This window comes from Aythya fuligula, chromosome 2, assembly GCF_009819795.1.
Source record: "Aythya fuligula isolate bAytFul2 chromosome 2, bAytFul2.pri, whole genome shotgun sequence".
In the NCBI taxonomy this organism is placed as follows: domain Eukaryota; kingdom Metazoa; phylum Chordata; class Aves; order Anseriformes; family Anatidae; genus Aythya; species Aythya fuligula.
In genome coordinates this window covers 30,781,849-30,801,813 of record NC_045560.1, presented here as the reverse complement: position 1 = coordinate 30,801,813, position 19,965 = coordinate 30,781,849, and the positions used below count along the sequence as shown (strand labels likewise).

The 19,965-nt window shown below is 34.2% G+C and overlaps 1 protein-coding gene across 1 annotated transcript in view; it reads left to right on the top strand.

Moving 5' to 3' along the window:
• Positions 1-5,870, top strand: part of MEOX2 (mesenchyme homeobox 2) — a 55,554-nt gene extending 49,684 nt beyond the window's left edge. Inside the window, exon 3 of the mRNA XM_032183328.1 lies at positions 4,785-5,870. Within this exon, the coding sequence (XP_032039219.1) occupies positions 4,785-5,009 (225 nt within the window). The 3' untranslated portion in view covers positions 5,010-5,870. The remainder of the gene's footprint in view (positions 1-4,784) is intronic.
• Positions 5,871-19,965: the final 14,095 nt, after the last annotated feature.

The following is a 19,965-nucleotide window of genomic DNA, read 5'->3' as shown; positions in this document are numbered from 1 at the left end:
TTAGTTATTAAACTGATAACTCTTGCTACTGTTTCTAGAAATATTTTAAATGAATAACTTAAATTTTTAAAATAATTTTAAATGAATAGATTTGGTAATTGCAACTGATCTAGTGGAAGGTATCCCTTCAAACTCAAACTGTTGTGTCATTCTGTGATGCTCTTCTTTTTATTCATAGACTAAATAGGGAAAAGAATCTTGCCTTTTTTTTTTTTTTTTCTATTCCTACTTGATTTTATAAGTGTATTGAGTAAATTGTTATGAAAATGCTGTCTCTCTATGTATGAAGAAGGTAATTTTCAGCTGTATAGCACCAGTGATTTCTGTAAAGTTCAGGAATTTTACTTTCTTTAAAACTTGGCAGCATAAATGTACTATCTAAAAAGAAAAGGAACATTTTCAAAGCCAAAGGAAGTTCAGAAGTAAACTTTTCATTTATTAAAAATCAGAATTATTTTTTGTTATGTTTACCTGTATTAGAAGAAAGTCAATTGGTAGATTAAAAAAATAACAATAAAAGAAAAAGGACAATGGCTGACATGGGGCAGGACACTTAAAAGATTTAGTGATTTGGTCCTCTTGAAACATCATTTAAGTGTAATAAAACAGATGGAATTTGTAATACTGACTTCAAAGGCTCATGCTTAGAAATATGTAACCCTTATAGCAAAATAACAGTCTTGAGTGGTGCAGTCCTCTTGTTTCTAATTTTTCAGGTTTATGAGGTATCAATGCCTTAAATTTTAATCCTGTTTGGGACTCACACCACTAAAATCTGGAATAGAAAACTTAATTTTAGATAAGATTTTAGAAAAGAGCATTTTGAAAGAGCAATTTATATTTATTGAAAGAAAAAAAGAAAACATATTGCAACTGTGGTAGTTATGTTGTTTGAATTCAGTCATTCTTTCATTTGTCAGACAAGAATGTCTTTATTAAGAAATAACCTTTAATGGTAGAAAATATCTGTTTAGCTTTTCTCTATAAGTGTAGAATGCTAAAATCCCACATCAAGAGGAAATATTCTAAAGAGCACGGTAACTATTCTTAATTTTAATGTGACTAAAGGGCTCCACTAAAGAAGGAGTATTAAATCAGAATTTGAGGTGATATGCTCATTTGGAACCAAATTGATATACTGATGTCCATCCATGTCATGAAGTTATATTGAAGGTACATGGGCAAGACAGCATATAGTGTAGCTCTTAAGCCTACTAAAGACCTGTATATCCTAAGTATATATTGATAATTTTAGTAATGTAGACATCAACAATATCAGCTCTCTTCTTTTGAATCTTGTCCCATGATTCCTTCAGACCTTAAAAAATTCCTTAAAAAAATTGTTCACAGCAAAAACATTTCTTTTGTACATCAGGAGACCCATAATGTGAAATTTTACTTGTATCTTAAATAACAGTCTAATCATCAGATGTGGAGATGCAGATGCTAAACAACTTGTTGACTAAGGGAAAAAAAGCTGTGTTTTCGTGCCAGTAAGCAGATGTGCTCAATAGACTGGCTCATAAGTGCTGATTTAGAAACAGCTGTTAATGCTACCATCATCTTTAATATTATTCATTTCCCTTCACTTCCTTTGTTTTCCATGTATACATCTATACATATGCTTGCTCTATACAGTTAAGCTGTGCTAAGAGGGTAGAGAAGAGGGAGTGCATTTTAATAAATAATAGGCAATCAGATCCTGACACCTTGGGCTCCTGCTGGAGCTAACTAAAACAGAATAAAACAGCTCCTACAGTGTGATGTTTGTCACAGTAGATATATAAGTTGCTTTAAAAGGACTTTTTTTTTTTTTTTTTCTCAAAAGTTGTAAATGGGACAAACTATTTTTTTCACTGAAAAAAGTGTTCAAGAATTTTTGAAGTTCACTTCATTATCCAGTCTTTTCCTTTCTCACTCATATATGAATTTCATTATTTTTCTTTCATTCACATTCTCCCCACAAACACTCCTCTCTTTCTCTCTCTCTCTTCCTTCTCCCTCCCCCAACAACCTTTCTTTCTGAGGATTTTTTGTTCTGATGCATGTTTTGTGCAACACCTGTAAGTTTCAAATGATCTGGGCAATTGAAAAACACAGTTTTCCATTACTTCAAATAAATTATCACTTCATTCACACAATTTGCTTCACTTCCTTTCCATTACAAAAATATAGATGGATCACATATCAGTAACTACTCTACCCACCATAATTGACTCTTCAGCTCCAAAGGAAGTTCAGAATTCCTATATCTGAATTCGATCTTCAGAGGAAATAACAAGTGAAGGACTTGTCTCATATTATTAACACTTGGGCATTAAGGGCCTCATCTAGAGTTCATTGAACTCAATGGGAAAACTCCCACTGACATTAATGTACTTTGGATCTGGTCAAAAGTGGATTTCAGTATTTTAAAATGGAGGACATAAGGAATATATATATATATAAAGAATACCTAAAGTATTCCCTTCAGTTACATAAAAATAAACTCACAACATTATTAATAGGAAACTTAAATATAATTAATTTCTATCCTTTGAAAATAATCTTTGGCATATCAATTAATGATTTTTTGTTTGTTTGTTTGATATTCTTTAAGTAAATCAGTTGCAAATTATTTGAAGTCACTAACAACAAAAAAGAATTAAAGCCTTTTTTTTTTTTTTTTTTTTTTTTTAATTTTTCACCAGTTAGGTAGGTGATAAGAGGTACTCCCCTGCCTGTCTCATTGCCTGGAAGCTGGTGCCACTCAGTTCTCCTGATTTTAATGTTGAAGGAGAGAGACTTCTCTGTGCTGCAATTTTGTAAAGTGGTCCACATTATAAATATATATATATATAACAGGAAAAAAAATAATAATTTATTAAAATTATAAGCTTCAGTTTCTTAAGTAGCCAAAAAAGAAATAGACGCATATGGATGGTGGCATGCCCAGGTCTCTCTTATTTATAGTGGATATTGCAGTTAAAGTTAAAATGGGTGGAATTCAGGTTATGCATTGAAAGTTTTTGTTTGTTTGTTTGTTTGTTTTTAATGATACATTCCTTGTATGTATCATCATTTTGTTTTTGTTTAAGGACATAAAAACATTCTGAGAATTGCTTAAATCTTTAAAACATCTCTCCAACCCTGTAATTTCTTTTTATTGAATACAAGTTTATAGGCCCTTTTGTCAGAAGAAGAGTGATAGTATTCTGTGGTACCAGGCTGAATTCAAAGTCTATTGATTTTTTGTGTTTGCATTGTGCCTGCAGTTGCATTTACTACCTTTTCTTGCAACAGTGTAGTTTTGGCTTTTACGAGAGAAACTTCATTGTCTTAATAAATAAATAAACAAATTGACATCTTAAATTCCCCCAGAGAGCTGCCAATTCTGTACTAATGTTGCACCCTTTTGAAAACAGTTTCAACAGACATCTCTGATATGTGACCCAAGAGACCCAAAATTCCCAACATCACAGCAGCCAGTACCAAATACCTTCCCCTTTACACTCATTTCACTGTACAAACCAGATGCTTTGGTACTACTGAGATGACTAACGGAAATGATGTGATAGGCATTAAGGCTCTTAACTAACCTGGAATCATTTTGCTCTGTTCCCAAGTGATTGGCTTTAACAGCTTGCATTGGCTTTAACAGGAACATAGACTATAAATAAATATAGTCTATCTATCTATCACCTCTCTTCCTTTCCACATGTGTACATATAAATAGTGAAGTCAACTATCAATTCAATTGTAATAAAGTTTTAATGTAAAATTCAAAGTGATGTTAAAGGTTAAACACTGGGATGTTTCCGGGATGTATAAGACAGATTCAGCAAAACAGCATTTTTGTGGCTCTATTACTCATGTTGTACAATATGTCCTGCTGTGACTGATCCTTGCTGTTTCTTTTAAAACTCTGAAACACATTCTGCTATACACAGCAGAGGATACACCGACACTGCAAGCTTACTTGCTTTCCTTCCAAGGGAAAAGTTGCAGATATTGTTTATTTTTTATTGTGGAATCTTCCTTTTAAGAGCTGCAGACATACATGCATTATTTTTTTTAACATTAATTCTAAATGGATCAACCCCCAACTTTCTTCTCATTCACAAATAGTGCTTTCAGTGACAGCATTTTAAGCTGATTTGAAATCAGCATCTAGTCTGATCTAATATGGTCTAATATATTTGACAGATGCTATGCACATCCTTTTTTTTTTTTTTTTTCTTTTTCTTTTGGCTATTGAAAAAAAGTCCTTGTGGTTTGCAGTGCTGGTACTTTTGGTACTTTGGAACTGTGCAAATTTTTATTATTATTATTATTTTCCCATATATTTCTATACAGAGAAGGAGAGGAGGGCAAATGAGTTTCAGCTGGAGTAAAATCTCAGGGTTAAATGATATGACTTCAAATGTGCAGATATATTTTTAATCTTTCATAATTTCTTTTCCAATCTCATCTGAATTTATTCCACATCTCTACCTGCAGAATTAATGCATTCTTCAAGAGCGTGTTAACTCTCCAATGTTTTCTAAAGGGTTCTGAGGTCTTTCTGTGGAGTGCAAAACAGCAGTGATGCATATTGCAGCTGGTCCTGCAGCCTTTTCCATCCACTGTGGTCATTACCCTCACATCCCTAGCACTCACATCACATCCCAAACTTGATCTTTCACTTGTCAAGGAGCTCTTGCTGTGTTTTTTACCGAACAGACAGTGTTGTACTATATCTAGGAAGATCATTATCAACCAGTGACCCCATTTCTATTTTCTTGTTTTGTTTTTCTTCCACAAAGGTAAAAGTTTGGTTCCAGAACAGACGGATGAAGTGGAAGCGGGTAAAAGGGGGCCAGCAAGGGGCAGCAGCCCGGGAAAAGGAACTGGTGAATGTGAAAAAGGGCACACTGCTCCCCTCCGAGCTCTCTGGCATTGGGGCAGCTGGTCTCCAGCACACAGGGGACTCACTAGCGAACGACGACAGCCACGACAGCGATCACAGCTCTGAGCATGCACACTTATGATATACAGAGAGTGTCCCAGCTCCGTTCTCAGGAAAGATGCTTTGCTGGCAAGCCTTACACAGGCATCGTTTACGTATGCAAGTGACTCTGGCAGTGATTTTTAGAGTTGTTATGGAAGATTCAGGCTTATTGTGTCTGCTTTTCTTAATTTTTAGATGGTTTACAGTAAGTGCCGTGTCTTAAAGGTGCCTCACGTATGGAGAAGTGGAAGAAGAACTTTGAACATTCCAGATTTGTTTGTCATGTTCATGACAGCGGGCAGGTATTTTTGCTTTAGCTTGCACTGAAAATTACATTGCTCTCAACAGACGTTATATTCTGAAAACCACAGTGCCACAAAATCACTATCTAGTGGATAAGAAATGTATTTTAACTCTGTATATATTTACCTTACAGCATTTTCCTGTCTTCACTAATTTTAGCAATGCATTCATGTTAGCTGATGGCAATAGTCACTCATGACAATAAATGGCTTTTTGTCTCTTTATTTTTGTTTTGTTTCTCCAAAGACATACAACATATGCAGATACTTTTGTTCAAGTAGAGAACAATACAATAGTGTCTGCTAGTACACGTCCTTGTATGACAGACAAAACAAACGTTATGTTGCATTTACTATCAACTGCTGCTAATAGGGTATTATTAAACTTACCTAGCTCCTCAATTCTTCTTATCTTATAACTGCAAAAATGACTTTTAGGATCATAAGAATAGTCCAGTAACCTGCCAGAAAATTTTTAAGTTCCACTCATGCTCAGTGGAACACCCCTAAAAGATTGTTCATTTCTACTTTGTCATCACTGAGTACATTGATAAGTACTGACACTGCAGAAATGTTGTTGCTTCATCTTCAGTTTAAAAAAAAAAAAAAAAAAAAAAAAACCAAAAAAAAAACAAAGCAAATAAGCTGAAAGTTATTATCAACTGCTCATGTTGGTAGGAATCAAAATATGAAAGTAACTCAGCATTGTGTCCCACATGTTAAATCAAGACATATTTTCTGTTATAAGCTTTTGTGTACATACAGGCAAACACCAAACCCCAAAATTTAATGCAAACCATTGATTGTACTTTGTAAAGAAAAATGTTTAATAAATAATCCTTTTTAAATAATTCTTGACTCTCTACAATGATTTCATAGGAAACTTAAAACAGTTTTTGCAAAAGTCCTACAGAGTTCTGCCTTTCTTGGGTCTTTTGGAGTTTCATCTGTGGACAACACAAAGTTACATTTCCAAATTTAAGTTTTTAATCTTGTATAAACCTTCCACCGTGACCCATTTGCAAAACTCTTTCATTTAGCAGGAAAAAGGCATCTATGCAGTTAATGACATCTTCAGCCAAAACCAATAAGACTCTGTTCAAATATTTTTCCAGATCTAAAACAAATGTAAAGGGTTAACTTGTTGGATCTTGTTGAAATTGATTAAAAAGGAATAAATATAAGGAAACTTACATACTTACATTATCACACCTTTGTTTAATAAAGTTGTTTGAAATAAAACAAAACAAAACAAAACAAAAAAAAAACACTAAAAGTAGGAGGTGAATTGGACTGGGTTGTGTGGTAGAAGGAGCAGGTTGAAAGAACAAGAAAGAAATGTGCATGTCATTGTGAGCATTCACTGAAGATCTGCAATGAGGAGCAATAGGACATCATAAAAGTTAAACATGATCAGGAGCTCTGAGTCTGTTCTCCAAATCCTTTCTACTGTAGGCTTGATCTTCCTTGCACATTAGCTGTTGTCATGATCATTTTAGTTTAAAATATCCAAGCAATGGGTAATTCATTTCTTTAAAGACTTCAGAGCATTTTATTGAATCCAGCAGTTACAGAATTTTGCTTTTGTTTTTCCGTTCTTTTTCAAATGTCTTTCTCATACAAAATTGCTTAGAATGTGAGCAGGATAGAGAAATAAGCCAATTGCTTGTGAATATTTGGTATTTTTAATTTGATGGCTGGATGGGAAAGTTTTTTTGAGTGGTGCTGGTGATTATCAAAGTTGAAAAAAAAAAAAAAGTGATCCACACTAAAAGTTTTTATTCTTGACTAGTTTTTCTCACTGCTAAGTGAAACATGGCTAAATTTCAAAATGAAAAAAAAAAATATATATATATAACAAAAAGTTGAAAAAAATCATCTTGAATTTTGAAATACTACCCATTTTGACAACAGAGACTTAGTCAAATTCTGTGTGACTCATTTAGCTAGTAAAGAGGTAAAAGAATATTATTAGCTTTCATATACTGTAGTTGCCAAAAGTACCTTTTCAGGCTTACAGAATCAATTGCAGTTGTCTTTCATATGCAGTTTAAGACTGAACCTGAAAAGTGTTTGGGCAAGTTTGAGGTGACGTTTCACAGAACAAATGGACGTGCTTTATTTACATTACCTAAAATGTCTTCCTAGCCTAAGGTGTGAGTGGCATCATGATTTGATCAGGATACTCACAATGGGTAGGCAGCCAATATGTGTGATGAGGGCAAACATGAAATATAATAATCTCATTACCAGGAAGAAGTTTTTCCATTTGAGAAGTATGGATTTTTTTTTTCCCCCCATTTTCTTAGATTAGATGAATATGTTAGGATTTAAAAAACTGAGAGAAGGGAAAGAAATATGCAAATGAATTTAAAGTGTGAGGAGAATTTTTGATTAGATTTTTTTTTAGATAAATCTCAAACAGAACACTAATATTATGTGACATTATATTTTGGGGTGGAGGGGTGGAGGGAGTGGGGGGAAAAGGAGACTAACAAAACTGATCATGTTCCATGTTCTAAAAGCAGTTAAGACTTTGAATGTGGCTGTAAGGCGCTAACTGGATGTAGATTATTTAAAGACCTCCAGTGGCTTTAAACAACTGTTTTGTGGGCACACCATTGCAAAGTGCAATATGGTGTAGAGATTGCACACTGACAGAGCTTGAAGCTATAAAATCTAAGCACAGTGAGCTTTCTACCATGGTCTTGGAGGAATTTACTTACAAGCACAGCCTCACAGAAGTCCAGACATGCTTCTTCCAGATTTCAGCTAGCTCATGTTCAAGCCACACAGAGCAGCAATGAACCCTCTGCTCTTTAACACTGGTTTGTGGGTAGCAGGTCTGCTCAGGACTCATCAGTGCAGATGATCGGGCTTGTTCTGAACACTCCAATTACTCAAAAACTAGCTTATGGAAGCCTCTGGGATCAACCAGATGTTGCAACATATGATTTTGTATCAAAATTTTAGCATAATTTTATTGTTGAGAAAAATTATGGATAAAGACAAAACTTGAAGTTTTGTTTTATATTTAATGTTTTTTGTCTGCCTACGGACTAACTGAGGGTTCTTCTACCAATCTAGTCATACAGTATGGCTAAGAGTATACCATTTAACAGATGGACACAGTCAAACACTAAGATTGTGATTTCCCCAAGGTTGTGCAGGCACTTGGTGGCAGAACTAAGTGGTATGAAACCTAATTTGTTTTATATCTTTTCCTGATAACATAGATATAGATATATATTTATATATTTTTCTGATAATACAGATATATATATATATATTCCTGATAATATACATGTTTCTGATAGTACAGAGTGGCTAATCACATTTGTGTCTTATCCTTCATGAACTTCGTTATTTTGTCTACCGGAGCCCACTGCTCTTTGATGTTTTATTGTCAGCATATCACCAAGCCAGAGATAGACTATATACAAACACAGAAAATCTGACTGCAAAAAGAGAGTAATGTTTAACAGTTTAATTTTCAACATGTTCGATGATTGGAATTCTTTTTTTTTTTTTTTTTTTTTTTTCTCCCGCCTTGGAGATACAAGTCTATACAGTATTTGTAGGGTTTCCTTCTCTTCCTTTATGTCTGTTGACTTTTCATTTTGTCTTATTGTTTACTATGGCTTCATTGTTCTCAGGTTTATTTTGGCAATAGCTCTTCAAGAGGTGTGGTTAAAATAACACCATTGTGAGCTAGTATGATTTATTTAATCACATAATGGAAGTAGTTTGGGATTTCCGTTAAATACTTAATTAAATTTTAATTAAATACTTTTTCATTAAATACTTTTCCTAAACCTTTATTTATTTATTTATTTATTTATTTATTTATTTATTTATTTATTTATTTATTTTCATCAGATCCAAAATAGTCAAAAGCTTAAAGAGTGAATCTATACTTATGTCCTTCCACCACAGACCACATTTCAAGGTAGTTTATTTATCTGGCTTTCTTAAATGAAGACTCTGACTGTTGCAATAATATTATTTATACAAATAAAGAAAGAAACAAGGTTAGGACATGCACTCTTAATAGCTATGAGGAAACAGTTATATAAGGTAGGGACAAAAAGTCATCTTAAGCCTTCGCTTAGAATTTTCTGGCTTTAGTCAGTTTATGTCTCTTGTATTCAAGTCTATGTCACTTGTATTTAATAGCTTACATGCAGTATTTAGGATCAGCTGCAAGACTCGAGAAATTTGAAAGATTAATATTTAATCAATGGTGTACTGTAATTTAATATTATTATGCAACATTTTTGGATTGAAAGGAAGAATTCTGTACACAAACTGATGTTTATATTGACTCAAAAAAGATAATGTACCTGATAGCCTGTAATAACTGGTGGCATAGGGCTGATGAACATGATTGCCTCAGATTAATAAGAATTTACTAGAGCTCATTTGCTTTTATGTATTTCTATCAATTTTTATTTAAAACCCATAGATTTTTATGTACGTTACAGCTGAAAGCTTCGGTATAGGAGTCAATTTCAATGTAATTTAAGGCCTCTGGCAGTTAGTCAGGGCCTCCATACGGTATAATCTGACATATTATCACAGACACATTATATGCATTATCGCAGTCATCTGTACAAACTCCAAATGTATTAGAAGTTTCTGAATTCACAGTTATTCGTTATTTCTGCCCAAACTTTGCATGCAAGACATGTCCAATGCATGTTAGACATTGTCGTTTTCCTGGCATCTGAACTGTCACTAGTCCTATCTGTGGAAATCTAATGAAACATTGCTTCCATTCAGTTGGAAAAAAATCATCTGGGCATTAAACTTGGTTAGTATCAACAACTATAGAAGACCCTGCGAAGTGTTGGAAATGAAGAACTCATTAAATAATAGTCATAGTTGGAAGTAATAATAGTTCCTTTAGTTTTCAGTGCTTTTCTGTAGACAGACTCTCCAAAGAGAGTGTCTCCAAGGAGTCTGTCTACAGAAGAAGGGTAAATTTCAAAATATTTTTACTGGGAAAATTATAAGAGACTTAAATGATTTGTACTGGTCACCTTATGTCTCAACAAGCCTTTTGGGATTAGTTTCAGTGTCCTACAAATTGTGCTCTGAGAACTTCATAATTCTTCTCTCTCTGTCTGTCTCTGTCTCTCTCTTTTTTTGCCTGGCTTATTTGGTCCTTGACGGATTTCTGTGATGACTCCTGAGACCATGAATCCTTTTGTTGACAGACAATTCACACAAAAGAGCAAATACGCAGTTCTTCAAACCACACATGAAAAATATAGTTGAAATAAGATAGAAAAACATGATCCAGGACATTAAATAATAATAAAGACAGAATTAGTTCTGTTCAGAAGACTTGTTGCCTGGAGTAAAGCACACCCCTGTTCTTTCTATAAATGGTTTTGTATGTTTTTTTTTTTTTTTTTTTTTTTTTTTTTTTTTTTTTTTTTTTTGTGCAGAAATATCATTACTATACACATTTTTTACCTACTAAGTTTAAATCTATTAAGGTTATGTACTTGAATTTAAATATTAAGTTGTGATGTCTAACAAAATGTAATTTTTAGTCTACACTCAAGAGAGAGACAAAATGTGACCATAAATACTTTCTGCTGTTTGTATTGTGTTTATAGATTTTGCAAATTTAACATCCATTATGAGGAACCTTGGAAAAAGTTATTTTACATTCATGAGCAACAAATTTCAGATACACCCATCCATCAAGTAAACTTCACAACAACTGATTTCATTAGGAATTTTCTTGTCTTATAATCACATGAAAATATTATATCTTTCATGTTGTAAGAGTGTGCGTTTGACCTATCTCAACTGCAAAACCATATGAAGCAACAAACATTGCCAATATCAATGAAAGCGGTTTAGTATTTAGAGACATATTCTTATCTGTAGTATCACTATATTGAATATAGAGACATTGTATATGCTACTTATTTTTGCTTATGGACTGAAGTTTTTTTAGAAATATGCTTATTCTGAATGCTTACTGCATTATTTGGCAAGAAAGTCACATGCACAGCTGAAAAAATACTGAAATGGGCATTTTCTCAAATTAAAAAATTGTCTTGAAAAGTGACCTTAGAAAATTTTTATGCAACCATCACAGAAATGCATTTAAGAGAGTAAAAACTAACAGGAGAGAAAAAAAATGTAATTAAGACCTATTGTAAATAATTTTGAATATGTATTTCTATGATTCTCATGCATATACCTATTTGGAATTGCAGAGAAATTCACAGGTTTTAAATTTATAACTGATAATAAATGCAGCATAGATTTGTTACTTTTCTAAGACTAGTATAAGGTATTTGATTCTGAAGACTGAATATTATGAAGAGTTCTCGGGATTCTTTTTATATAGAATATTTTTGCAAGAAAGAAGTAAAAACTCTTCCAATAAAGCAAAGGACCTCATCTAAAGCCTATAGATGGCAATGGAAAGATTACGATGGATTTCACAGGAATTTGGATTTAACCCAAAGTATACACAAAAGTTCATACAAATCAGTGGGCAGTCCAGGATTAAGACATTAGCCAATAATTTCCAAAGTGACTGTTGACTTTGTGCCTCCGTTATGACACACAGTATCCGGATTTCAATGAAGTTTTGAGTACACATTGGAAATTAGGACCACTTTATGGAAATGTGAGTTGAGGACCCCATATTACTAGCCAGTTAAGAAAATTTTGTTCTTGATTCTGACAAGAGTCATATAATGCTGGATTTCTATAGCTGGCAAGTCATCACATTATGTTATTAAATCATCGGTTTCATAACCAATATAGAAGAAACTTGCTATGCTGCTTTCCTTCTGCTATAATTTGTAGCATTAGTAGATAAGAAAAATAAAGCACATTATACGGAGGTAGGTTTGAACAGATGTTCTTGAATGTTGGAGGGGGGTGTGTGTGTAGGGGTGTTGAGGAAGGTAAAACTTTCCTTTCACTCAGATGTCTGTCTTGAATTTCTCACAGTTTTTGCAGACAGTTTGGCTTACTTCCAACATACATCGTTGCCTGTCTGGTATGAAAAATGCCATCTGTGCTGTATGGAAGTTCTTTCTTTAAAAGTGGCCTGCTAATTATTCTTCAGGCAGGTGTTACTAAAGTGAAGTCAGGTGTCAAGCATAGTATAACCTTTGAATTGCCTAAAATTGCCCAGTTGTCATGCTCTGTTCTTTCCCAAAAGAATAGAATATTGCAGAGAATTGAAATGTTGGTTGATACAGGACTGAGATGACTCATGCAGCAGTATATATTGTGGTGACACTCAAAAACTTAAAGGATGTGGGTTGAATGAAGCATATAAATTTTCCAAAACAAATATTCTTCTGATTCTTATAAGTTTATTTTCTGTTCCTTAACAGTTCCTATACTGCAGTCTTGAAAAATATTAAAAAGCCTGATACTCTCAGAAATTTCAGACAGGGTAAATGGTGGTAGAAAGTTTCCTTCTGTTTTTTAATAGACCGAGAGAACTGTTTTTTGAAAATACAGGGGAAGATGCCTGTACTATGTGAATGACACCCGCAAATTCTCACCTATATTCACTCTCCCAAATACTCACACTTTAAAGATTTTTGAAGACTAATAGGATGGTTAATGGGCCAGAATCAACACATGGGGGCTGCAGGCAGTCATTCAACTGATCCACAAGTCCCAGCTCCCAGGATAAGTACCGCTGCTGCCTCTCATTTACAATAGTTAGTCTGCTCCCCTGACTTCCTTACATGACATCAGCCCTCCCAACAGAAGATGAAAACTTACCACACTGAACCAGATGTTATAACACTTCTCTCTCTCCAGCAGATGAGTGTTGTTAGGAGGTAAGGGATTACGAGTATAAATGCAAGGCTTCCTCTTTTTCTATGAAGTTTTCAGAAGGTCTTTTGAATAAATGGTATTTTTACTCTTACTAATCTGAGTGTTCAGAATGAATGACAGTGTTAGCAGTTTAAAAAATGAAGATGAGGAAAACACAAGTATATGTACTCTTTTTGACAGTAAGGCTTTGAATTGTTTGCTCTAACAGTGATGAAAGTAATCCCAATCCCACTTTTTCCCCAATTTTATGCAGAACTTTTGATAAAATATTTAGAATAAATCAATATTACATTGAGATAAAGAGCAGTCCCATAAGTAACTGCATATCTAGTGCTGTAGTATTTTTGATCAACCCTCAGACATCTGGAGGATTTTGAACTACCAGTCTTCTACTACGAAGAACAGTTTTACTTTCATAAGGACTTCCTCTTGTGTTTTCAATATCATGCATAGCCTCTGACTGACTTAGCATATTGTGATAATGAGATGTACACAAAGCACTGGCATGCAGCATTATTGAGATGATTTCCTTTTTGGCTCAGCCAGATTCCTGTTAAAAGTTATACAGACTCTTAAGAGACTAACAAAAGAAGAATTAAAGATCCAGCAATAGCACGAAGATAAGACTGATGAAGCTGGAGTTAGGATCTCCTGAAACTAAAAGCAGATTTCGTACAAATACATTTATTGAAATATACAAATGACATTTCATTAAACAACAAACCAAAGGAGGAAAATAACTAACTAACTAACTAACTAAATAAATAAATAGATCTCTACTTGGCCCATGTTGCATACCATCAGAATCCCAGAATTTACACATTAGAATAAATTCTTCACCAAATTTGTAGAACAGAGGCTTAACTAAACACATTTTGGTTAGGGAAAAAAATAAATAAAGGGAAAACAAAGCTGAAAACTACACTGAAATTTCTCCTCCATTTTAACATGTTAATGGCTAAAATCCATTCAATACCTGTCCACATAATGGATTAAATGAGGATGAAGCCATGAGTTTATTATGAGTTTATGGTTGAGTCCATCCTACACTGGTCTTTTGAATGACTTTGTGAAAACAGCATTCAATATACTATTGAGATTATTATCTCAACATGCTATGCAGATATTGAGATATACTGAGATTTCTTTCCATTCTATCTGGAGACTATTGTCTCCTAACAAAGACATACAAGCACCTTCCAAGCACCACCAGTATAACAAAAATTTTGCACATTGAACAGTCCTTTGGGAATGTTTTGATGAGTCTGACAGAGTTCTGAGGGCCAAGGTGGAAGTAGTTTTTTCACAAATTTTGATGTGTAAAGGTTATGGTATCATCTAGACATTTAATTCTGCTTCTTAATCATGATGAAAATTATAAGCAGCTTTACACAACCCATAAAAACCCATTGTCTCTACTTTTTCCCTATCACTGCTGTGCTGCTCTCTCTGAGGTGAAAATTTACAGCTGTTTAACAATTCAGAGAATGACAACAGAAGAAGAGAAGAAGTGGACATGAATAATGATGAATCTAGGCACAACTATAATTTTCTTACCGCTTTTATTACTGCAGTTACACAAACAGAATTTTAATCAGGATACTGGATTTCACTCCAGTTTTTTAGTTTCTCCTATATTGAAAGAAATCTATGTTGTAGACCTCTTTTTAAAAGTCAAAATATTTGGGAAAGCCAAATATGATTGCATTAATTACTTGTATGAAATACTTGTGTAATTTTTGTTAACAATAAATATTATGTGATATATTTTAAACATTATTTTTCATATATCAACAGAGCAATGGCAAACTAACCAGAGTATCATCAATAAAATCATGCTTGTGTATTATAACTATCTTGAATTAAAAGAAAGGATGACAATGAAAAAAAAAAAAATCACCTCAGTTGCCACCTTGATCTTCTCCAGTTCATGTACAAGTCCTAATCTGGCATAAAACATGATATTTCATTTTACAAGTGAGGTTGCGATGCTCAAGACAATATGGCATTCTTGTTTTTAAGGAAATTACAGATTATTTTGTGTGTGTGTTTGTGAGTTACAAAGATCAGGTGAAGGCTTAGTGATATATCTGAGATAAATCGAATTGTTCTTCTGAATTTAATGAATCGGATTTACCAAAACTCTTCATAGCTCATATCTATTTCAACTATGACATACATAAGCAAAATTGAAACGTATGAACCAATATTAAGAGTGTTTTAAATTAGGATGCCACTTTCACATTTTGTTTCTTATTTAAATGAAGAAATTGATAAAATTTGGTGTTGCTTTCACTCTGTTGCAGTAGCTTTGGTATCTCACATAGGTGTGATTCAGAAAAACAAAACTAGGTCAATTACTTACATGAGCAATGGAACAATTCAGAGAATTGTTGCCCAAAATAGCCAAGGAAAATAATGTAGTGAGTGCTCCCCTCTTCATCTGGGAAAACAAAATGTTAGCTTCTCTAATGCCAGTTGGCATAAGGTCCAAGACATTTTTAGTAGGATAATGTCAGCACCACAAGATGTCTGTGGAGGGAATTAATGTAGGAATGTGCTTCACTGGAGCAGAACTATTGGATATGACAGATATCAACATTTTACACCCTATTTGCACACCTACTAGTTCAGAACTACAGACCAAATATCTCAGTCCAGATTCTAATTTCAGTTACAGTAATGTAGCACTGAAGTAAATACAGATCTGTATGCAATCACTACACCTAGTTTCTAGCAGAGGAAAAAAAAAAAAAAAAAAAAGAAAGAATCTGAATCCTCTAAGAAGCATTTCATTTACAATTTTCCAATTTTCCTTCCTCACTACTTTATGGTAAGAGTCTGTGTTTGCTCAGTTTGAAAGGTAAAAAAGCTTAAAAAATACTGAGATCTGAACTGAGACACAGAGCAACACATTGCATATTCCTTCAGCTTTGTGACAACACCTGGACTCCAAAGATGTACAATATTCTGTGAAATAGAGATTCTGGTTTTAATATTAACATTCTTCTCTAAATTCTGAAAAGTTGGTAGAGGAAAGTTGGTGTTTATTCTTGGTTTACCCACTTCCCATCCCATCTCTTCCTGTCACTGTTTTCCAAATCCAAAGTTTTGCCTCTCTCTGGTCCATAACAAAAGGCTAGTCACAGAAATGGCTCAAACAAGTCAACAGCAGTTTTACTGATTGAGAACCATGGTCTAAAAACTTCACTAATTTACAACTCAATACAGAGAGCTGTGAAGTCAGTGCATTTTTTTTTTTAAATTGATAAATACAAAATGATGCATTTTATAACTTATATTCCTGTATTCAGATGATCTATGCAGATTGTGCTAGATTTTGTAATCTTTTAAGAATGAGCATGCATTCCCCAGGTAGCTCATCAGTCTCTTAAAAACTAGAGATGATTCATGTCAAAATTATTGTGTTGATTCATTGCAAACCTATTCTAAGTAGACAGAACTGACCCAGATAGTTGCATCTGGAGTCTTGCAAATCTTTTTTTAATTTTCCACTATTTTGTCTCCCAGAATCTTGAAAAATTGCCACAAAACCCCCACAAGACACTCATTACCCCCCCAGACACTACACATACAAATCTTACTATTTTGATTGTTTTTTGGCTCAGATGTTAAACCAGTAAGAGATTCTGAACAGGTAAACAGCACAGAAAAGGAAAATTTACAGACATCTTGATCACAGCTGCTGTGTAAGTTACTTTGTAACACTGGAAGGATTCCCCACAACTAAATATCAGGGAATACATTCCATACTTATGACATACAAATTTGAAGCCTATTTCATTCCCTGAACATAAAAAGAGATTAGAAACATTCATGAATATATGGCGACCTAAATTTTGGAACTAGTATGAAGGAGAAAAAAATAGGTATTTCATAAGTGAATATTGTAGTGAATAGTCTTTTTTTCCCCTAAAGTGTATGAATAAATTAAATTTCTATTTATATTTACATTTGTATTCATGATATTAAAAGAGGACAAAAAAAGAAAAAAAAAAAAAAGCTTCTTTCCTATGGTAAAATGTGTCATATATTATTTGTAACTTGATTGATCATGCTCCAATATTTTATCAAATGACTTTTAGAGTTATTGTTGCATTTCATAACATATTAGAAATTCTAGGGCATGAAATGAGCTTCAAGCTTGCAAAATGAAAAACATTAAGAGATTAAAAACTTTAACAGACAGTACCAGTGCTTATCCATTACAGTAGTATTTAATTAACCTTATCATATGCTATTTTGTCTGGAGAATTTTATCTAAATTTCTGCTTTAAATACCCAATTGTCTAGAGAAGTGGGGATTCTATAGAGTTCTGCTTGGTTGGTCTATTTATTTATTTATTTTGGTGGCACTATTTTCCCTCTGCATTTTTTGCAGGTATTTTTTATTATTATTATTATTATTTATTGTCTCAATTTTAATACTTCTTCAGTCCAAATTTCAGTTTTTACTGTTAGATTGGTTATGAAGAGCACATTGGAAATGTTCCAGGTATTACACAACTAGTACTGCACAGCATTGCAATGACCTAGCATTGTAGGGCTAGGTCCCCGGTGCATGACAGATAAATTACCGGCAGTGCACTGGAGCAGATGAACAATGTTCACGTTTGGTTGGGCTGTGGGGAATATTTGGTGCTTCTTTCTGGGGGTGGCCTCATCCTCAGAGGTGATCTTTGGCAGAGGCACCTCGGCACTTGGTAAAGGAGCAGTGGGAGGAACAGTATGACTGTGTAGCATCAAAGATGACAAGAGGTGATGGACAGGGACCCTGGAGCATTTTCAGAAACAGCTGTGTTCTCTATGTAAAGAAGGAGTGTGAGTGAGTGGCTGGATGGGTGGTGGATTCCATGGATGGAGTCTGGAAGTTTGTGTTTTTGGGCAATAGGAAAAAGGCCACCAGATCTAAATTTATTGTATTTATGCAGTTTCTCAAAGTCAAGGCAAGGGAAAAACCTCTGCCATGGGAGAACATGAAGGAAGGTGAGCCAGAGCTGAGCATAGTGTGGTAGGAGACAGTGGCTGCACATTCCTTTCTGTGGGGGGCACCAGGGTGCCCATCTCCCACCAGGCTTGCTGTCGCTGGAAGCTTCTTGCAAGAGGCAACTTTACTAGAAGAAAATAAAAAGGGATTTCCATCTTTCTAAAGGTATTCTACTCCATTTCATAGCTAAGCACTTTATTATTTACTTTGTTGAAGCTCTTTAATTGCACTCAGCATTTATAACTCACTGTAGCTTATTTAAATAATTCATACACAGAAAAGAATCTCTCCCTCCAGAACTAGATATTTTTAGGGTAGAAATGAACAGAAACTATGTGATCATCCTCAGGAAAAGAAATTATACCATTTCTTACAATAAAGAAAAAAATGTTAAGGCCAAACAGTACTTGAACATCTCAAACTTCAGAATTTTACCCAGTGATTTTCTTATTAAGTACATCTTCTGTTGGTACTATAACGTATATAATGTGAAAAGTTGTCCAGTGTCATTTAAGATAATAATCCTTCTGCTGAAGTTTGAAGATTATATGTGCATAATCTTTGTAATTCTCTAGGACTGTTCCTTATGCTAAAAACATCAGTGTTTTGGCTAGTCTTTTTTGAATGGTGGCATTTTGCATGCTTTCACTTGAGAATGACCAAAATGATTTCTGCCTGCACACAAGCAGCAAAGTGTTAGTGTGTGCTATAATTCATGTGTTGAGATGTTTCATAATTTCAGATCCACCTGGTGTGGATACTCATACACTTCTAATTTAAAAACATGAAAGAGACTATTCTGGTTATAAAAAATAATCATATAATCATTTATAATCACTGGTCACATAATGTAAAGACCTACTAAATAAGTTGCAACATATCTGATCAAATGATCTTGATGTTCAAGATATCTACCCAGAATCTGAGTTTGTGTTCTATATAAGCTGATGTACTGTGTAGCAACTTGAATCTTGGTGTTCCTAATAAACTAAACTAGAATAAGATTTTCAGTAATAAAAGTGCAAGAAGTTGCATAGCAAAGCATGCCAAATAAAATTTGGAAACACCCACAACAGGTGGGTAGGCTGTTCTAAAGTTACTTGATAGGCGCCTTGAAGATGGAATTTATTTTTCCAGTAACTCCCATCCCATCCTCTCTCCCACCAAAAAAAAACAAAACACATTTCTCCTCAGAGGGAACAAAAGGTTAAAGTATTTCAAGACAAGAAAATGCCAGGGGAGAATAAAAAAAAAAAAAAAAAAAAAAAAAAAAAAAATTTAAAATAAACTCCTGCCTTGTTTTTCAGACTGAGTACCCTGATGACTGCTTTCTGACTCACTAGGCAGCTGTGTCTGCATCAGAACTGGGCATAGGCAAGTCAGATGATGTGGGACTTAAAAGCAGTATTATGACTTAAAGCAACTTGTTGGAGCTACTTTAGTTTGCACAGAGATAAGCAGTCAAAGAAGTCAGTTTTGCGGAATGCCAATTACTGACCTAATTAAGAGTTCACCAGTTATGCAGATTGGTAGCTGATGGATGGGGCAGCCTAGGAGCACACCCATGGACAGATGTGCAGCCCAACAGCTCAGAAATTAAGGCTTGTGGACAGGATGAACAATCATTTAGGCCACATGCCTGTTTATTGAAATACCTTTCTAGAGAATTTAGACATGAGACACCAAGATCAGCTTGATTCTCGGAAGTTCCCAAGCTTTCCTAATCAGCCTTGACTGCCATGTTTTCCTGATCATCCTTTCCATGTGAATGTCTCTTGACTTCAGTCCAGAACAACTTAGGCCATTTTTAGCTTTTTGTTTTGCTGGGCTCACTTTTCTGCTGATGGAGC